The 21,884-nt window shown below is 41.1% G+C and overlaps 1 protein-coding gene across 1 annotated transcript in view; it reads left to right on the forward strand.

The window, feature by feature from the left end:
- The window catches only part of TRABD2B (TraB domain containing 2B), a 258,490-nt gene that overhangs the window by 218,597 nt on the left and 18,009 nt on the right, over positions 1–21,884 (forward strand). Inside the window, exon 6 of the mRNA XM_040407881.1 lies at positions 14,910–15,161. Within this exon, the coding sequence (XP_040263815.1) occupies positions 14,910–15,161 (252 nt within the window). The remainder of the gene's footprint in view (positions 1–14,909; positions 15,162–21,884) is intronic.

The raw sequence follows: 21,884 nt of genomic DNA on the forward strand, positions 1-21,884 counted from the left end.
CAGAATGCGCTGATTTGAGGTCGCGGTTTAGAGGCCTGAGAAGAAGCTGAGATCTTCCAAGTACTGGCAGCGCGATGGAAAAAGCCATATTGCCGGATCACATGCAGAGTTTTTATTATTTTGGCAGCCGGTGAGTTTCCCTTTCTGTAGAGGGAAAAGAGGGAAATTTGGCCTTCTTTACTGCTGAGGAGGTGTAAGGATTTCGCTTTTTTTTCCCTTTTTCATAGAATGAGCGCACTTTGTAGCCTGTGTGCTATTATATTACTTCTATTCAGAGTAACAGCTCAACAGGTCTCCGCATTACATACTACAGCCAAACGCGCGGTTTGGGGGGGGGGGTCACTAATGCACCATGGGGTACTCCCGGGGATTTGTAGTTGGGTTATAGCGATATGACTGCCATGAAACCGCAAAGTGCTTCTCCCCAAATGATTAAAAGGTCCTTGTTTTTTGCCTTTAACGTAGAGATAGTTCTGGCGATGCTGCTCGGTGGCGATGTAGCAGTGCTGGATTTGTCAATGAACGCTCATTCAGCTGACAACTATTCCTCCCCACAGTGCGCGTTTGTCTTTGGCTCGGCCAAGCATGCATGTCTTTTCAGTGGTGACAGTGAAATCAGTCACTGCCAGACATATCTAGCAGTCAGTTATCTCTTGTGGCAATGAAGAATCCTGTGTGTTGAAATCCAACATGCCGGATCCTTCTTTCCGCCGGCATGTGTCTTCGTGGGAGAATCGGTAGGCCGGCCACAATGGGAGGTTTCCACTGACTTACATTGTACGTGGCAATCTTATCTGTTAGAGTCTATGTCACAGATTCCAGGACACATGCCATGCAAAATAACGCTCAATGCAGCTCTATTGTATCCAGAAAAATGCTGGACACCACGATGGGAACCTGTCTGGTCCTATTATGGTCAATGTGGTCCACTGAGTGCCGTCAGGGCTATACCCATGATGTTCCTATAGCATTTGTCTTATTACAGAGGTAATCTCCTCTATAAGGATATTTAGTAATGTCTGTGTGTTTAACTAGATAGATAAATCATCAGGGGCGGACAGGGAACATAAAGTGGCCCTCGAAAAAAAAACTAAAAGCCGCCGTATTTTGTAGTGGAGCCCAAACTGACAGAAGGCGGGGTCAACAGAAGAAGGCGGGGCCAGTGATACCATATTGCGGCACATTATACCGCCCCCGCAGAGCCAAATAAAGCAGTGCAGCACAAAATACCTCCCCAAAAACTGCCTCTCTGTGGTGGCCAGAGATAATGATGGATAGATAGATATTAGATAGATAGATAGATAGATGATAGATAGATAGATAGATAGATAGATAGATAGATAGATAATAGATATATTAGATAGATAGATAGATAATAGATAGATAGATAGATAATAGATAGATAGATAGATAGATAGATAGATAGATAAGAGATAGATAGATAGATAGATAGATAGATAGATAGATAGATAGATAGATAAGAGATAGATAGATAATAGATAGATAGATAGATAGATAGATAGATAGATAGATAGGAGATAGATAGATAGATAGATAGATAGATAGATAATAGATATATTAGATAGATAGATAGATAGATAGATAATAGATATGATAGATAGATAGATAGATAGATAGATAGATAGATAGGAGATAGATAGATAGATAATAGATATGATAGATAGATAGATAGATAGATAGATAATAGATAGATAGATAAGAGATAGATAGATAGATAGATAGATAGATAGATAGATAGATAGATAGATAGATAGATAATAGATAGATAGATAGGAGGGAGATAGATAGATGATAGATAGATAGATAGATAGATAATAGATAGATAGATAGATGATAGATAATAGATAGATAGATAGATAGATAGATAGATAGATAGATAGATAGATAGAAGATAGATATGAGATAGATAGACTGAATGAGTTAGTGATTATAGACATGTAGGTGATATATCAACACATATCTATAGATAATTTTTCCCCTTAGAATTTAATCATCAGGGGTGGACTGGGAACATAAAGTGGCCCAATTTTGCAGTGGGGCCCAAATTGACAGAAGGCAGGGTCAACAGAAGTAGACGGGACACATTATTCCACCCCAGCAGAGCCAAATACCACAGTGCAATGCAAAATACCTCCCCAAAAACTACCCCCCTGTGGTGGCCAGAGATAATGATGGATAGATGGATAGATGGATAGATAGATAGATAGATAGATAATAGATAGATAGATAGATAGATAGACAGACAGACAGACAGACAGACAGACAGACAGATAGATAGATATATAGATAGATAGAACAGTGCCGAATTAACTGCCCCCACTGAATTTATTGCTCCATCTTCCTTGATTGATAAACAATGTAAAGCTATTTTCAATACAACCCAAGATGTCAGATAGAACTTAATTAGAACCAAAAATGTCCCTCCCCAATATTCTCATGTTGTAAGTCCATGACCCGGCCCAGCGCTTCACTGGATGTCTTCACAATTCTGCATTATTAATGCACCGTCAGTAAATTATCATCTATTGTAGCCAAGTTCTTCAGCAACTGTTGACAGGAACCATACAAGATTCATTACTCATTGATTAATATGTATCCAGAAGCTCACGGCCAAGCGTTCTTTTGGCTGATAAACGCACGTTTATATTGTACAGGCGTAAATCACTGGAGAATGCCTGGCCTGCAAGATGGAGAATCCTGACACCTGGAAAGCAGCAGCGCTATGGCTGCGATGGACCTCCACTACGGCTGCTGGCACCATGTAACTGGCAAACATATCATAGAAATGCTCAAGGAAGGAGTCAGGAGATTTTTTAGATCTTTGGCGCCTCTGGTTTGTCTAATGTGTTCTGCTCATTTCTTTAACTTTGTGCACCAGAATTACAATTCCCAGGATGCCCTACCTTAAAGGGGTTCAGAGCTGAACCCGGATGTGTCCCCATTTTCACCTCTCCAACCCCCCTGATATGAGCATCAGAGAATTTCTTGCTCCGATGCTCTCCCTTGCCTTGCGCTGGATCACGCAGGGCAAGGGCTTTTTGGTTTACAATGGCACATTGCTAGGTGGAGGCTTCCACCTAGCAGTGTTCCTGGTGATGTGTCCGGCTCTGATGGGCAGGATTTAGAACTAAAACTGGCCCATTAGTGCTGGTGACGTCACCGGGCTCACTGCTGGGATGAAGCCTCCACTTAGCAGTCTCTATGGGGAGCCTGGTACATCACCGGATCTCCTGTGCGATTCAGCGCTGGGCAAAAGAGAGCATTGGACCATGAAATGCTTTGATGCTCAAATCAGTGGGGCTAGAGGGGTGAGGATAGGGATATGTCCGGGTTCAGCTCTGAACTTGGACAGCCCCTTTAACTGGAAGTGGCACAATCACTTTCAGCACAACACTTGTCTAGCTACTGGCAATTGCTTTAGGGAGATCCCTTTAGAGGGGTTGTCTCACCTCAAACATTGTGGCATATCGCTGGGATATGCCTCCAATGTCCAACAGGTGCCATAGATGGGACCTGCACCTATCTTTAGAACGGAACACCCAAAGTGAAAGATAATCCCCATTGCATGTGTGGCTGCCCTCCATTTATTTATTGGAGTGCCAAAAATAGCCGTGTGCTCGGCTATTTTCAGATGTCCTATAGAAATGAATGGAGACCTCACTGCGCAAGCGAGGCAACCACTCCATTCGGTTGTATGCACCTGCTGGAAATAGCTGAGCCAGCACTCGGCTATTTTTGGGACTCCCATAGAAATGAATGAAGGTCGAGTGCTCATGCGCCATGCACGCTTGTTGACTTTGGGATCTTCGTTCTAGAGATATTTCACTTCTGGGACCCACACCTATCTGACATTGATGGCATATCCTAGAGATATCGGAACATTTTTTTATTATTGTGTTTTACTCATTTTGGGCTAAAAATCATTTTTTTCAGTTGGTCTTTATTTAAAAAATGTAACTGTTTTTCTTCTACTGCTTTCACTTTAAGTGCATTTACAGACTGGCAGTCTTCCTATTTTACACTGAACCCATCAGAGAACTGCTCTGACAACTCAATCTGTAGCCCTTGTCTCTGAACTCAGGACAGCTCATAAACACTCATTGACGCTAAATTATTATCAAGCTGATAAGAGTTTAGTTAGAATGACTGTTTATGAGCAAACAGATCGAGCTGTCAGAGCAGTTCTCTGATGGATGCAGTGTAAAACAGAAAGCCTACTAGTCTGCAAATGAAAGATGTAGAAGAAAAACTGGTAAAAATTTTAACTAAAGACCAATTTAAAAAAACAACATTTTTTGGCCCAGTGTCAGCAAGATGATGGTGATTCCTTCTCCCAATTGAATCTAGTAGTTGAAAGGAGTCCTCTAGTTTGGGAACAAGTACCTGCGGCACATGTGGCAGGCTTTCCCAGGACAATGCCTAAAATTCAGGACTGTTCCACTGGATCCAGGATGGTTAAGACTGAGCTATGTACCATGAGTTGAAGGTGAAGGACACATAATATGTGAATACAGTTCACAGCCTGTTCATCATAACATGGAGATATTTTCCTGAGCATGTGAATGGGGTAAGAAACCTGACATTCACATGCATTACCAGTGAAGTGTTGCCAGATGCTCTTAGGATATAGGTGCAGAATCCACACCATGCTCATGGCAGAAATCTTATGACTTGTCCAATGAGCTTTGTCCATCTTGAAGTTCTTGCATTTCTTTACACAGTGAGTGACAGAGAGAGATTGAGAAGGAGTTGGAGCCCTTTCATTCTCGGGAACATGGGATCCCCAGCAGTTAGACATCCACTGTTCCCAGTATGTTACAGATGTTTCTACACTTATCCTTCCAAAAAGTTCACCAGCAACCTCAATTTCTCACAATACAAATTTAGTACATTATATTGGCATGCTGGAAAACCCTCAACAGGATGCAATGCATGTCGCAGCCACTGGCTGGCCACATGTAGACACATATAGCATAAACGTCTCCCAACAGTATCGTAAAATCATGTATTTTTTTCAAGGCTGGTCATCTTACGCTAGGTTGAACCAAGAGGAAAAGTATGGAAGGACACATGTGCACATGGTCTGAAAGAATAGGCAGTTAGAGCTGTTTTTGGACTTTTACCCACTTCAATTTTCAGATTGCACAATTATGAGTAATGCTACTACTGTGACTATATGGTTTTACAACCGATGATCATGAAGGGGAAGGTATGTACTATAAGGTCATGGATGGAGCCTGACACATTTTCTGGTGTGGTAATCTGCCACAACTCTTCAGCAAGCCAACAAGGGTAATATTGCATGATCTCCAGTAGGGGTCCAGTTTGGTGACCACTACTTCAGTTTTGACAGAAACTTGTACAGATACGATAAAGTTAAAAAAAAAAACTTTACTGACGACATGTTTTCCAAAAGTGATGACATTGCCTTTCATACCTACTAGATGACATACTCTCACGCAGTCATCAGTCAGCTTTCATTAAGGTCATTAGTACATGAGATATATATATTAAAAAGGTGAAATGTATTATTTTTTAATATCGTGTCCCATTAGCACAGTTTACTGGACTTTACGTAGTGTACAATGGGAGCATTGTCATGATGTGTTCATTGGAAGAGCAACAGCAGCAGACCTTGGCTGAAGTTCTCAAATGACTACGTTCATACCAGGCAGCGACTTAAAACACCAATCACTTCAGAGCTACCACAAACTGTATAAACTTTAATTACGACTTTCAGTTTTCATTGGTGTGTAACTTGGCCGAAACGAAGGCTCTGAATTAAATTTGGCACAATTGTTTCTGCTTTAAGCCAGAGGAAATTTTCTTAATTAAAGAAGAGAGTCGAAGAAAACTCATTGGATTTAAAAAAAAAAAAAAATTCTACGAGGTTTACCGTATAAAATGTTTATTTTACTGTTCACAGAATCTTGTTATACTAAGGGAAATAGACACTTTGACCCGTTCCTTGTCGCCACAGTCCATGGCTTTACTATGCACATAACATGCTGCATTGAGGAATCATGAGTTTTCCATGGGTTCGTTGCTGACTTCAGGTTGAGGTCACTACAACTAGAGGAGATAGAGCAGAACAAGAAGCACACCTCCGCAGTCCCAGCTGCTTAGGTGCTAAAGGATCAGGATTTGTAATATTCTGTAGGCTCGCCACTTCAGTTTTTCCATCTGTAGTCAATTTAATACATGGTTAGGCTGAGCCTGTCTTGGGCTTGGACTAGTAAAGTCACTGTGGCCAACAATGGTGTTACTTCATGTGAACTCTTCAGCTGATTTTTGAAGTTTGCCTGTTCCTTGGGCCAGCAGACATCTTGATAGTTTTCTCTTCATTTTCTCAAAGTAGATAAGCACCCTCAAGTATACCTACGCTTAACCATGCTACACCATTAATCCCCATGAGCCCATGTCTGATATATATATAATCCTCCTTATCTATTGGACAGTTGCTGAAAGCCTCATCCTCAACTCTACCTCCATTGCTAGTGGCACTTCTGTATAAACTTCATTTTTGAAATTTTCTTCTGTAGACCTACCTGACCACCCCTATAGGCTTTCAGCAAATGATAGATATCGGTTTGCCTGAACCGGCGGTTTCTCAACCATGATGGAAACTGTACAGCTGGACAATCACAGGTTGGGGAACCTTGGCCTATAGTTATACACAGGTTTTAGCCATGTGCAACCATGTTAAATATACTTGATATTTCTCATTCTTCTTTATTTAATTTTTTGACATCTGGAATCACTTCTGCTATGAAAGAAAATGTTTCTCATCTACATGTTCTACGTTGGCTCGGCCTTAATGTTAGGGCATGGTAGCCTAATGCAGAGATCTTTTTCCGACAATGATTAAAATGGTCATCTAAGTGTTCAACAGAACCTACTGTATCTTGGCATATCACGAAACAGAAAGACGAAAAACAAACACATTTACTTTACAAAGTGGCTCCAAGAGTAGCAAACTTTGGGGGAACCAATTTGCACAGCAGGTCCCCTGAAAAGAATACAATCTATGCCGTCAGATTAAATCTCTTATTTATTTTACTCTGCACATGTTTCCAGAGGGAAAAAGTTCAACAGGATATATAGATTTGTCGAGTTTCGTAAATGCCGCTTCTGAGGCACACAAAAGCTCCTTCAGTGCAGAAGTTGGCACAATGGGATAAAAGTGAATGAATGGCCACAGAGCTGTCTCGCTATCTATTTTGTCCAATGTCTCACAAGCAAGGGAATTTATTTGTACAACCATCAACAGTATGCAGTCTGTCAACAAAAAGTGCAGTCTGGTCCGGACATATATCATTGGAGGATCATTGGGTAGCATTTACAGCACTGTGGTCATGGGTGTCCATGGGTTTGCATCCAATTTGGCCAAATCTCCACAGATTTTTTTTTTCTGTGAGTTTCCGCCCAACTCAAGCTTTCGACCCACATTTCAAAAAAAGTTGAAATCAGTTGTTAGCACTTGCAGCACTGTGGCCAAGGGTGAACATAATTTTGGATCCAACCTGGCCAAATTTCCATGGAACTGTGTTTCTCAGGGTTTTCAACTAACTCAAGCTTTTGACCCACATGCCAAAGACATGCTAAGGTCAATAGACATCCTATGACATTGACCTTAGATCGTGAGCTTCACCCACAAATATGGGCCTACAGCGTGTGATTATGTTCTCTTTGCAATATATAGGTGTTATGTACAATGGATACCATGGATTAACTCATATCTGCAGGTAGTTTTTACTGTCCTGCACTCCACTAATTAGTAGAACTTGGACCAAAGATGAGGAAAAACTTGATATTAAGGATGAGTGAATCGGGATTTAGTCCCCCAAAATTTTTGTGTGAGAGAAAGACTAGTATACAACTCTGGGTTTCTCAGCAATACATATGCATTGTCTGGGAGGTGCTCTTTCTCATTATGTAAAGAGCCTAGTATGTGTAGCGTACTTGTGCAGAGTATTGTAGGCCAGGCAATGTCCCTCTGGGTTACTGGGGAAGATATTCAAATTAGCTTTCCTAAGCCTATCTGATGCCAGCAGATGTAAGATGTGCTAATTTTCATATAATTCTCCCAGAAACCCAGAGGAAAGCTGAATGGCTTACAATACTCCTCATGCATACTCGGCGCCCTCCAAAAGAAGAAATAGTACCCCAACAAAGGCCATTCAGGTTGCCAATCAAAGTTTCTCACAAAAAATATAAGTCCCATGAGACCAGAGAATGTCATATACCAACTGTCAAGGCTATTCGACTATATTTACATCAGGAGATGTAAGCTAGAGCTATAGCCGTTCGTTAATATTGCAGTTGAAATTAGCCTTATTTAGATAACTCCTAGCAACAAGGAAGGATATAATATTGCGTGTATGTATTATACCGTGGATAATGTAAGTGGGCTTTAAACTCGTTCCTGATCTCTGTAGGACCTCTTAGGGTTCAGTTGTCAATCAGCATTCTTCTGTGCTATGATCCACTCTTTTTAGCAAGACAGTTTTACAAAGCATAACAATGATTGCCAGCTGTGCTGCCCAGGAGGCTCTGCTCAGGCTGAAGCTTTTTAGTTCCACAAATCAGCACCATCGGTATTTAGTAATAAGATTTTCCAAACATGCTTGTTTACACAGCCAAAGAGATGTGTGGGCTACAGCTGCCCTGAAATCATTGGATTTATATTTTACTCACTTTCATTTTACTTTACCTCTAAAGACCATTTATGGGTCACTTCTTCATATGCATGGCTGGACTTTATGGTGGATTTCCAGATTTTTGGTTCCAACACAAGACATTAAGCTTGAAACTCTTGAGTCTTCACATCAACATATCTCATTTCACGTGCACCATATACAGTATAGTGGTATATCAAACTTTTTTTCTCCAGAATGAAGCAATGAAAGGTATCATTCATTACATTCAGCTGAGGTAGCCCTACACAAGGCATTATGCGTGGCATAACAGAGACTGGGGAGAGATTTCCTTCAAGCATACTTTGGTATAGTGTAATGTCTATAGCTAATTGGCTGTTCTTTTGTGTTGCAGATGTATCTTTATGGCTAAATCTTTAGAAGTAAACAGTTGTAGTTTCCATTTTGGTTTCTATCCCCATTATTCTTGGAGGTCACTGTTTTTTCTTGACAGACAGCCACCCTGAAACAGCTGTCTATCTCTTCCTTTTGGTGTACACTCTGGCTTGGCTAAATTCCCCAACGTTGAGTTGGTGGACTTAGATGGTTTTCTTTCTTCTGAATAAGAGAGAATCCCATTACTAGTTGTACTTTATTAGAATAACATTATCAAGTACTCCTCAATAGGGTTGAGAGAACTTCTTAAGACAGAATGCTAAATAAAATGGCCATTGAGGGGTTAAAAATAATAAAAAAACTCACCTCATCCATTTGATTGCACAGCCGCTATCCTCTTCTTTCTTCATGACCTGCAAGAGGACCTGTGATGACGTCATTGTGCTCACTACATATCTTAAGAATCCTATTATTTTCCGTTATAACCATGTTACAACAGAAAATAATAAAGTGAAGTTCGAGTCCCCATTGACTTTAATGGGGTATGGGTTCGGGGTTAAGTTCGGGTCCCGAACCCGAACTTTGACCTGAAGTTCGGCCGAACGGGCGAACCCGAACTTCCACGGGTTTGCTCATCCCTACTCCTCAAACTTTCTGTGATCTTATTAAGATATCGATATGACCCATTTCACTACACACAAGACAAAGCACATCTTCAATTAGGATTATTTATATAATGCAATGTCAGAACTTCCCCATTGTGTTCCTGTATGGACCTTATGTAATGATCTTTTGGCCAGTACAGCCCTAATCCGTATCCAAGTTCAAGACTCCTTTAATAAGAAGAAACTAAAGAAATACCTGGCTTGGATTATGATGACTGAACCATAGAATGTACCTCCATGATACATTTTTCGACTTATAAAAACAGCCGACACACTAGGAGTCACTACTCCTTAGTCCAAATGCTGTATGGGTCCTTCAAAGGTCTTCTCCAACCACTTTGAAGGAGTTTTATTGATGTTTTCAAATGACGACAAACCAATTGTCTGAGTTATAGTTGGTTCAGTACTCATGCTTGATCTTTGCTTTTTGGACTTTGAAAATTTAGGGTGATTCAGGAATCCCATGTTATAATGATCTTGGAACTTTTTAATAGATGCTTGACTGACTTGATTAATAGAATGTTACCTTAAAATTCAACCATGTAATGAAGTTGGCCATATATCTTCAATAGCTATGTGACAACACTTATTCGTCCCCACTGCCTCATACACATGCAAGCTGGACTTGTGAGAATGTGTTCTCAACAGAGTGAGGGGAGTAAGGGTTGCTTCATAATTGCGTTATGCAGATCCAGCTGGTTGTTCTGGCCGGGAACAGCCTGCTGGAATCCGTAAATACCGGGCGCTACTATGCTCTGCCTAGATACTGTCCGGCCCCATTCACTATATTGGGGACTGGCAGAGAACCAGCCGCCACCCGGCTGCTCACAGCAGTTTTTGTCCATCCGCTTCTTGGCATATTTGCTGAGTAGCAGCAGAATCTCAACCAGTCCCAATTATAGTGAATGGTATCTAGGCAGCGCACAGTAGCGTCCAGTATTCATGGATTTCCTGGCCAGAACAGCTTGCTGGATCTGTTTTAGCACAGATGTGAAAAAGACCTAAGCCACTTATAAAGACCTCTGGTGGCACCATACCTCCCTGGAGAACAAAAGGATTGGGAGTCAAAATCAACATGAAGCTTCACTAGTATGATGTCGAATCGGCACAACCCATAGATATATAAGATAGTTGACCAATCCTGCTGAATCGGTAGTTTTGTCCTACTTTACTTTTCTGTGTACAGTCACCTTAAACCCAGATAGACTTACAGTAGGGCACGGTGAAGCTGGCAATGGCCTACAGCTTATGGTAGAATAGTCTGAAAACGTGTCTTCATCCCTCTAAAAGTCAATTAATTTTTTTATGCTTGATTTGCTTTTTTTAATTGACTACATTTGTATTCTTTCAAAGACTTTATACCCAGGGCTGATAGAAATTCCATAATGTGTACTAGCCACAGGTCTGATAAAATCTCATCTTCTAAGTACACTATGCCAGACAGGCTGTCCATTGACATAAATACCCGTAGCTAAAGTTTTCAAACTCAAGCACTAAGTTGTCACGAAGGAACATTTTTGCAAATTGATGTCATTCATGAAGTCAATTTTACTGTCTTACCCTGGTCTTGTTCAGTCTCTAATGTAAATAGGTGTTTCACTCATCTCGGTTCTCAAACTATTTATGTATGTGTGAAGAGGGAACTGTCTAAGCCGAGCATTACGTTTATGTGAACATTGTCTACCAAGCATGACTAGGTGGTAATTGTTACCATTTAAATTCCTCTATCGTGTGCGCTGTGCCCCGTGCTCGTGTTGGAAACTTAAACTACTTTCTTGAATGGGAGTTCCATAGACTGTACCACTACCGGACGTTTCATATGGTTGTTTACCACACGCCATTTAAAAGGCCTTTGTTTCTTTGATTTGATTGGAATCTGTCTCGCATATTTTCGACATCTGCCGTGCTCCAAATTTAGAAAGTGTTTTTGAAAAATGTTTATTTCATCTTTTCCCCAAACACAGCCGAAAGCTATTACTGAACTAGTTTATAAGAAGATGTGGATATAAATATAAGAGGTGGATATAAATAATGATACAAGTACTAATGTATTATGCATTAATTACAATGGAGGTCATTTTACTCTACGCCAGTTTTCTGGTGTACAAAAGTGGCAATAAAATGTATAACTTTTTGGCTTTTTACCACATCATTGACACTTTTCCAAAAAAAGCGGGCAGGTTGCGTGTGGGAGGAGGTAGGCCACGGGTGGGAACTAATCATTTAACATATATACAGCCCTACCCATTTAACACGTGCCCCAGAAAACTGGGGCCCATTACGCCAGAACAAGGTTGGACTGGCCCACCAGAGAACCAGAAGATACTCCTAGGCTATGATACAATAGCGGGCCCTTAAGGTCCAGGATGAAAAAAAACATTTGGATCTGCATTTTGAGCAACTCACTTGCCACTAGGGCCTATTTCTTTGGTTCGGAACCTATAGCACCTTATTCATGTGTTTGGGACCCGAGAATAATTTCTTCTGGAGAGCTCAAAGAACCCCAGTCCAACACTGCACTAGAAATTTACTCCAACTCCTGGCTGGAGAAGACTTAATTTCTGGTGCACGGGCAACAAAAGATGCAACACATTTATTAAGAGGCATGCAGCTTTTAATAAATTGGTTGTATCTTTCTCCAGCTGTTTTTACAAAGGCTGGCTGTCTAGGTAAATGGCCACCATTGCATCTTGCAACCTTTTAAGCAGTAAGCAAAAGGCAGAAATCAGAGTCTCAATGGGTAATAGTTTGCAATAGTTAAAGGAGTGGATTCATGTAACAGCCACAAATATGGCATATGGACATCATAGAGGGGGGTCCCATGCTTGGGACTTCACTGTATGAGCAGGAACCCACCAAGGTAAACTTACTTTATTCTGTCCATGTATGACATCTAACTATCAGGAAAAAACTGCTTATCTTTGGGAGGGGGTCCGCTGTTCAGGTCCCTCATACCTCATATATTAACCAGAGCAGATAGTGGATGCAAAGAACGTCTCTCACTATGAAGAACCCACCACATCAGTGCATTACACAGACAGTCTACTGCTGCCAGGGACAACTTTTGAATGCTTTGTTTTCCTGTGGTGGTGCTACAGCCTATTAGTACCAGGTAGCAGGACACTCTATGATCAGCTCATTGGGCAATCTGTGATCCAGGATTGTAAAAGGTTTCAACTGTTTTAAAGAGAGTCTGTCAACAGTTTTGATCATGTGTACCTGCAGATAGAACTAGGTGGGTGCCAGGAAGAGAGGGACAAAAATACCAGTGCTTTTATTGTCAGGAGCAATGTGAATATGAAGTTTTATTTTGACATATTCTGCTCCTGCAAGTGCCCAGGGCTCTCTGCACTGAGCTGCTTCACAGTCCCGCCCCTCTGCTCTGATTGACAGCCACAGTGGTCTCCTGGTTGGATGCAATAGCTGCCACTTGGAGCAGAGGGGATGGGCAGCTCAAGGCACATCACAGTGGAGCTAAGCCTACTGGCCACTTGCAGGAGCAGAACCTGGAACATTAAGACTTCATACTTCTACTACTCCTGATAAAAGCTCTGCAAAAGGTAAATTTACTGTACTTAAATTTTGATTGATCATCAATGAATTACTGAAGCAAAAACGGTTACTAAGATCAAAATCAAATGTCTTTTTCACTTGCAAGACTCTGAATGGTATTTACATCCATTTTAAATCAATAATGCTACTTCCGTCACCAGCTCTAGCCATGGGTGTTAACACCTCAATCTCACAATTTGTAAAAGAACTGCTTGAAAAGTGGAATGACGTATTTAACATTTAAAGAGAACCACAGCAGGTTTACATTAAGACCTGGAATTAAAGGGGTGCAGAATGTGAGCTACGACTCTGAGGCTTTGTAAACCTGTTTTGGGTTTTTATGGTTGTAAGTGGCCAGAATGTCTGAGGTTGTGGCACATAAATACAGCAAGATGAAGTGTTTCAATACAGACATATGTCATAATAACTCTACTTAGATTTTCATTTTTGCTCTCAGTAATGTGCATTAGACCGCTCACAATGATGTGTTATTGTACTGACATCACTTGCTGTGTAAGAACAAGTCCTGCATTATAGACAGGCTTTTGATCCTTTTCGCCTGGTAGACGACGGTATGCAGGACGCATAGCGGTTGTGCAGCACACCTAGCATCACGCATGGTTTATCTACAAAGAAGTCATGGTTGTATGGAGCCATTTCAAAGTCCCAGACTTAAAAATTACACCATCGGTCTAGTAGAACACTTTACACTACTGGGGAAACCTTAAAAATTTAAATCGGACATCATGTAGTTCATGGCAATCTCCTTCTAACAAAGATAGAACCAGCCCTGTACCTCACATGGGTCCAGAGATCTCCCCATTCATTGCTCTGCTAGATTTATACCAAGCTGACAGCTCAAGGGGAGTGTCTTTTCTGCTGCAGCTCAGGGGGCGTGTCCATGCTCTGCCTATCACAGCTCAGGAGGCAGTTGAAGGATGAAACTGAGCATGTGCGGCCATCTCAGTGAGCAGGTCAAAGAAATAGGAAAAAAACAAACGGCAGGTGGCGCTATACAGTATATACATTTTATTGAATAAATCAGTGGCTATGCTAACTTTTTAATTACATACGATTACAAAGTATTCAGATCCAGGTGCTGATTTGAAAATCGTCGAATATTTTTCATGGGATAACCCCTTTAATTCTGCCCCAAAAGAAGCATGCTGTAGGGGGTAAGTAAAGTACTCTATAATTCTTGCCTGACACTTGCTACTGCTATGTCTGCCCCATGCCAATCAGTTTGCCAGTACAGGGCTGGTTCTAGCTTTGCACAACATGAGGTCCGATTTTAATTTTTTACATCAATCATGGCATAACCCCTTTAATGGAGCACAAACCTATCAAACCCATCCTTTAAATAAGGATAATGGTGTAGATGAAGAAACCATAATCACTAGGTGTGTACACATTGGAAGATAACTAAACGCTCTAGTGAATGGGGCTGACCTGCAATACCAGACATAGCCTGTAGAAAAGAGTGGCACTGTTTCTGGGAAAAAAGGTATTGAATATAACCAAATGCAACAAATAATTAATGTAACTGACCTTCACTTAGCTGCTTCTCATGTTAATAATAATGTCTTATGAAAAGTACTGGTATTTATCATATATTAAAAAGTTTTATTCCAATTTTCAGCATAAAACTAGAGGCCAGCCAAGCTGAAGACCATGGGACAGATGCACCTTCAATGAAGTATTTTGACCATATGCCATCCACGTCATCTTTTCCTGAAGAGCATGATGATGAAATGCTGCCTCCTCATCTCCTTCTACCAGACAGTATTAGTCAATTAGAAGAATTTGGGAAACAAAACAACTGGCACCGGAAACACCACAGAGACCAGCGCAGGCGGCAGTTTAATGACCTCTGGGTCAGGTTGGATGACAGGTTTGTCACTCTTCTGCATTCCATTAAAAGGGGAAGTCAAGTCATAGGAGTTTTGACATCTAAGTTCATTCTTCATGAATCCATATATCCTCTGAGAGTTCTCATGTTTTAGCACATGGTCTCATGTTTAGCGCAGAAGTCTTCATTCTTACGATATAGATGACACTGCTTCATTTCATGGTGGATTAGTAGAATGGGTAGCGTCTTGAGGGAGCTATACTTGGTGTTCTTATGAGAGACCACCAAAGATGGCACATGATGATCTTGAATCTATGGTCAATTGCTTGGGCAGGCAGTCAAAAAGTTGCTGTCAGAGGTTGTTGTTACAAGCCTAAAAATTCTAAGAAGCATTGTAAGAGAAGAGTTAACCAGTTATGCAGTAATGGGATAATGTGGAGATTGGAAGTTTCCTTCTTCTTTATTTCATGGGATTAGGTTGGACTTAGTTGGTTGCTCATTTGGTTACCGTTGAGATCATACTTTCACCCATATAGGGTCTATCATGGGTGGTGTAAAGGAATTTTCCCACTTTATCAAATGATGGAGTATCACTACAATATGCCATCAATTTGGGATTGGTGGGGTTAGACCTCTAGGACCTTCACCAATCCACAGAATACAGAAGACGGCGCACTGGTGTAGTGCTGTGTTCCCTTCACTTTTTTCTCTGCACAGCGGCACCCTGGCTGTTCACTGCAGGTAAAGCTTAGAAAGGGAGTTAGTGCTAATTATTCTCAGTATCCATGTGGGACCCAGAACTTAAACCCTCATCGAATCCAGCATGTGGCACCAACTCAGATAAGCTTCATCTGCACTGCAGACTTAGGGTATTCTCACATGGGCCAAAGATGGATCAACATCGAGCAGAGATTGAGGATATACAAGTGCTCGTTATAAGTTCCTTTCGCACAGCCCGATGCAAAGTGAAACAGGGACAAACGATTGTTATTACGGTGATTTAGCCCCTATTCACATTGAATATTGTTGGTGGGACATCCCTGTGCTACCAACAAATCACAATTTTAGGTGCTGCTGGAAAAATGTGATCACTCTACGGATGATCCTTTTGCCCGTTTGTCTAGAGATCGTTAGGAGCTTTACATCGACTAATTATTGGGAACTAGCATTCGGATGAATGTTCATACCCAAGAATGTAAAAGGGCCTGATCAAACAAGAAAAAAGTTGAATGAATGTCAGGTCCTCCTGTTATGGTATGGAGCTGTGGAGGTGGGCCCATTTTGATCATTGCCATCTGACCCCCATTCTCTATGGTTGCCCTCGTTGTCCACAATTTAGGCATGCAGTGACCCTCCATGGTTTATTCTGAAGAGGTGCTTGTAGACCTTTTCCAGTATCAGCTAGTACATTGAAGATTGTCCAGGGACTTTAAGAAGAACTCGGGTAGATATTAACCTTGCTTCTGTTGACATCACCGGCCACCAAAGAAAGTGTTTTTTGTAGATATTTCTACAGCCTTTATTCTAAAGCAATCTCTCATTCAGATCAGAAAGCGGCGTCTTGACTCTTGAGATAACTTCTGCCTCTGTTATGTCATTTAATCTCACCGTGTTTTTTACTTCATTGAAAATCTCTAAATGTTACCGCTACAACCAAACATTTAATTTCCTCTGACTGCATCTGAAAGGTAAATTTCCCTGTATGAATCAGATCTGTTTCCATCACAGAGAGATGGAATGCGATACCTTTTCAACATAGGAAAATAATTTCCTCTTGAAAGCCAGACGGCACGACTTCTAACCGGGAGTTTGCGGTGAGCTCATTCCTCGCCATATGGCGGATTTGACGCTTTATATTTTCAGCATCAACTTTTTTCAAATCTGGCTACAAGGCTTTTTTTTCCCCCTTTTTTCTCCTTATAAGAAAAAGTCTTAAGTGACTTGCTTGACCCATTCATGTCATTAGGTTTTACATGTATCCAATCCAAGCAAATAGTAGGTGACAGTGTATAAGTGTATTACTTGGATTTGGTTGCATTCACACGACATTTCATGGTCTTTTTGGATTGGTGTGTGCATCCATTTTCTGGTCGTGTGTCGGTTTTTAACGCATTCATTTTTGACTGTTAAAAAACAGCCATTAAAAACTGATGAATTTCATAGGTTTCTTTTTTAAATCCCAGCTCCTGCAGTGCCCTCAGTGTATACAATGCCTTTCTGTAGTGCTCCCTGGACATATAATGGCCCCTTTAGTGCCTCCAGTATCTATAATAGCCCCCATAGTGCCCCCAGTCTATATCATGGCTCCATAGTGCCCCTTGTTTATATGACCTCATAGTGACAATAATAATGTCCCCTATTAATGTCCAATAATGCCCCCCACACCACACCCTTAGTGCACACGCTTTACACACTTACACACATTCCCAGCACGTTATGTCACATTGTGTATGGCATGTGGTACTGATACTGTATGAGTTCCAAAGTATTTCAAAACCGGTCCTCTATACCTTTATTTGGTACAGCATGCTGTTTTTCATTGTGGCATATGTAGTGTACCCAAAAAACTTCCATACAAGTATATGAGGTGACATGGGCATACAGAAAACGGTAGGATAGTGAAAACTGGGTCAGAGCCACCATATGGTAGTATGCACGAGGACCTAAAGCGGCATTCCCATGTCGGACATTTGTGGTATTACCACAGGATATATCATAAATGTCCAATATATGTGGGAACCACAACTATCTCTGGAACCCGCACCTATCTCAAGAACGGTGTTCTTTCACATGCCCAGATTTCTGACTGGAGTGGTAGCCACATAAGCATACTCAGCTGTTTTTGAAACACCCACAGAAGTGAATGGAGCGAGCAACATATGTGCAACCACCTCTCCAGTCACAGCAGCCATGAGATGAGGGCCCTTTCTCAAAAGAGTTGGGAGCCATATGCGTATATTGGACATTTAAATATCTGGGATGGTAATGACCCTTTAAGGGAAAGCAGAAATCCTAGTGGTTTGGGACATTTCACTTAATGTAGACATCTGGTCAGTACCTGCACCATGCATTAGAGCTGAAAGGTCATGGGGCACATTTATTAAGACCAGCATTTTAGACACCGGTCTTAATAAAGCGTAGAAAATGGTAAATAAGACCGGCCTGCCAGCCTGTCCCCTTCCCCATCCACTTTTTTAGACATGGCACGAGTGGGGAAAATTTTCAGACTTTTGGGCCACAATCGGGGCCAGAAATATGCCTAACATAGGCGTATTTCTGTTTAATAAATGACCCCCATAGTGCTTACCCCTGTTTTTGAACACTAGCCATGTATAGAGGCTGAGCCAAAAGTGAGGAATCACCAAATATCTGTACAATGTTTAATGTTGGATTAATCACATCGCTAAGGCTACTTTCACACTAGCGTTAATATTTTCCGGTATTGAGATCCGTCATAAAAAAAGCGCTTCCATTTTGTCCCCATCCATTGTCAATAGGGACAAAACGTCTTCTCATAGCAGAGAGCAAGCATGCTGCGGTTTGCTTTTCCGTCCTGGGATCCGGAGCAAAACGAATCCGTCATGACCCACAATGCAAGTCAATGGGGACGGGTCCGTTTTCTCTGACACAATCGGACACAATAGAAAACGGATGCGTCCCCCATTGACTTTTAATGGAGTTCATGACGGATCCGTCTTGGCAATGTTAAAGATAATACAAACTGATCCGTTCATAACTGATGCAGATGGTTGTATTATCAGTAGCGGAAGAGCTTTTGTTGAACTGTGCCGGATCCAGTAAAAACGCTAGTGTGAAAGTAGCCTAAAACAATATATTAGATTACCACTTGCTGCTCTATTGCTTGAAGCCACCATCTTGAAAATTGCAATTGAGAATTAAAAGGAGGTCATTTTTTATGCTGTATTTTTGTTGATAGCAATGGGTGTCATCTCTAATATTAAATGAATGATGTGGCCAATACACATCTGTCAAAGTGAACAAAACTCTTGACAATCTTTTGCCATTTTATGTAACAAATTCAAATCATTTGACTCTTTTTCTTCTGGTAACAAAACCACTTCTCATCATATCAGATATTTATCAGATGAGAGCAGCAATGAGGGTAATCGTTTCCATTCGGCAAAAGTGCTTTCAGCTGAAGTTGTTTTTTTTGAAGTTCAAACTTTTCCTTTTTTTTATTACGGTGGAAAATATTTGAGAAATAGCTTCCATCATCGTCAATTTCTGTCATTTTTTACTGATTTGCCCCTACTTTGAATGGCAACGGATCTCATTGCAAATCCAACCAGCCCATATCTGTGTTAGGTATCAAAAAGAAAAAAATATAAACACCTTGGCCAAGCAAAGCTAAAATCATAAATGGTGACAAAATGAAATTGGAAAAAGCACAAAAATGACTCGATGATCATGTCTATGGCAGACATAATGTTGTTGCCTGATCTCCCAGCTGCATCCTTCCCCTCCAATGGATACAAGGATCACTCATGTCAACCTTATGGAAGTTGTCTCCTCTCCATTGACAGAACAGAAGTTCCTTTGGTGCATTTTAATACCAAAAACTGATCTGAATGTAGGTGTCATGTTTAGGTTAATATAAAAATTATTGTATGTCATCTAAAAACAGCTCCTGCCCATATGTCAATTTCACATGACTAACGGATCACAACACCTGGACCTCCCAACGTTCCACTGAACCAGACTTAGATCAACCTAGGATCCTGTGGTGATCTAAGTCCAGTTCACTGAAACCATGGGAGGTCTGGGCGTCAATAACATATTCAGGCTCGTGCTAACTTTGGTCTTCAAAGTACAGTATTTGCTACCCTGATCATGTTGATATTGAGCATAGCCAAGAAGAAGAGGGCCAACCTGAGCTGAGGCCACCTGCTCTATTCATGGGCTTCTTCAAATGCACACTTAGGCTACTTTCACACTAGCATTTTTGATGGATCCGGCAGGGTTCAGCAAAAACGTTTCCGTTACTGATAATACAACCGTCTGCATCCGTTATGAATGGATCCGGTTGTATTATCTTTAACATAGCCAAGACGGATCAGTCATGAACTCCATTGAAAGTCAATGGGGGACTTGCATTGTGGGTCATGACGGATCCGTCTTGCTCCGCATCCCATGACGGAAAGCAAACTGCAGCATGCTGCGGTTTGCTCTCCGGTATGAGAATGCAACCAAATGGAAAGGAATCCATTTTGGAGCATTCCGTTCTGTTCAGTTACATTTTGTCCCCATTGACAATAAATGAAGCTTTTTTTCTTTTTTATATTAACGCTAGTGTGATAGTAGCCTTAGCTGTGGCTGTCTTGTCAGTGTGGCCTAGGATAGGGAGAAGCTGCAACACTTATCAGAGCACCGTGGATAATTGATAGTGGTGAAGGGGGTTGAACCCAAGAAGGACAAGCGGTAAGGTAGTTCAAGTTAAGAAGTAGCTAAGGTCACATTTTCCAACATGTAGCGCCAATCTGAACCAGTAGTATGGTCCCAGTAGCCGTTCTTCAACAGTACAACACCAAGCCGCATGATGCTTGTGCTACTATAGCCTTTAGCGTCTCTGGACTTGTCTCAAATCAAGCTTGACCAAGTGCATTTAGTGTGGCAGAACATTCCTCAGACAACCATTGATGCTCATGGATAGCATGCCTAGGCACGTAAATGTATTTCTGCAAATGGCAGATGTTCTTAATATTTAGTTTCCATTTTCTATCATTTGTATATCATTACCATGTCTATCCATCTTGTGATTTCCATAACTCCGTGACTTTTCCTTCTTGGTGTTTTCAATTTCTATGTTAAAGTTATATTATATGTAGACGATCACCTTTCAAAAACTATCAAGACCTCATGTTCCATGTCAGCAGCAGCAAATAATATAAACTCAGAAACCACTGCATTTTCTTGGGGGATCACAAGAAGAAACCTCCTCTCCTTTAAATGGAAGACATTTAGCAATTACATGTGCAGTTCGTTTTCTTGTGTTGTGCCATGGCGACTGTGTGTTGACAAGTCTGGTCAACTCTCTCTTGGCCTGCCTGGTGCAATATAAATAATGTCTGCCTGTGTTTCTATTCCACCTACTCCTGTCCTCCAGATGATCAGCACCTCATATCCGTCCTTAATTGACCCCTCTTTCACATGACAACCCCACCCTATGTTTATGTGTATCATAGACGCGGTCCAGTCCGTTGTGTTTTTGTTGTCCAGAGTAAACAGACTTTGTAACGTCACATAGACAAAAGCTGCTTTGTAATGGGTGAGACAAAGTTCACAGCATTTTTTTGACCTTCATTCCAAAAACTGAACAGACAAAATCAAAAAGAGGACACCTTAAGGCTCCAAGTTAAAGGTCTGGTCTAATGTGCTTATATCCTATGCAGGTACATGCAGATGCAGTCGAGCTAAACTTGATGGTTAACGCGTTAAGTAAAGAATGGCAAGAAAAAGATAACACATTTTTCAATGGATTTCAATGGCTTTTGTCACGAGATAACCAAGATAACACTGTGACATGTGTTATCCGAGTCAAGTTTAGCTCGACTACATCTGTACTAATCTGGACCAGAATGGAGATATTGAACGTCTGGTCTAAGGTTTTTGTGTCCTATTCATCTACGTCCCAATCTGAGCTAGAATAGTAATACTGAATGTTTGGTCTAATGTGCTCATGTTCTGTGGAGGTACATCCTAGTCTACAGTATAATGGTGATATTGAATATCTAGTCTATTATGTTC

Source organism: Bufo bufo, chromosome 9 (assembly GCF_905171765.1).
Source record: "Bufo bufo chromosome 9, aBufBuf1.1, whole genome shotgun sequence".
NCBI classification, from domain to species: Eukaryota; Metazoa; Chordata; class Amphibia; order Anura; family Bufonidae; genus Bufo; species Bufo bufo.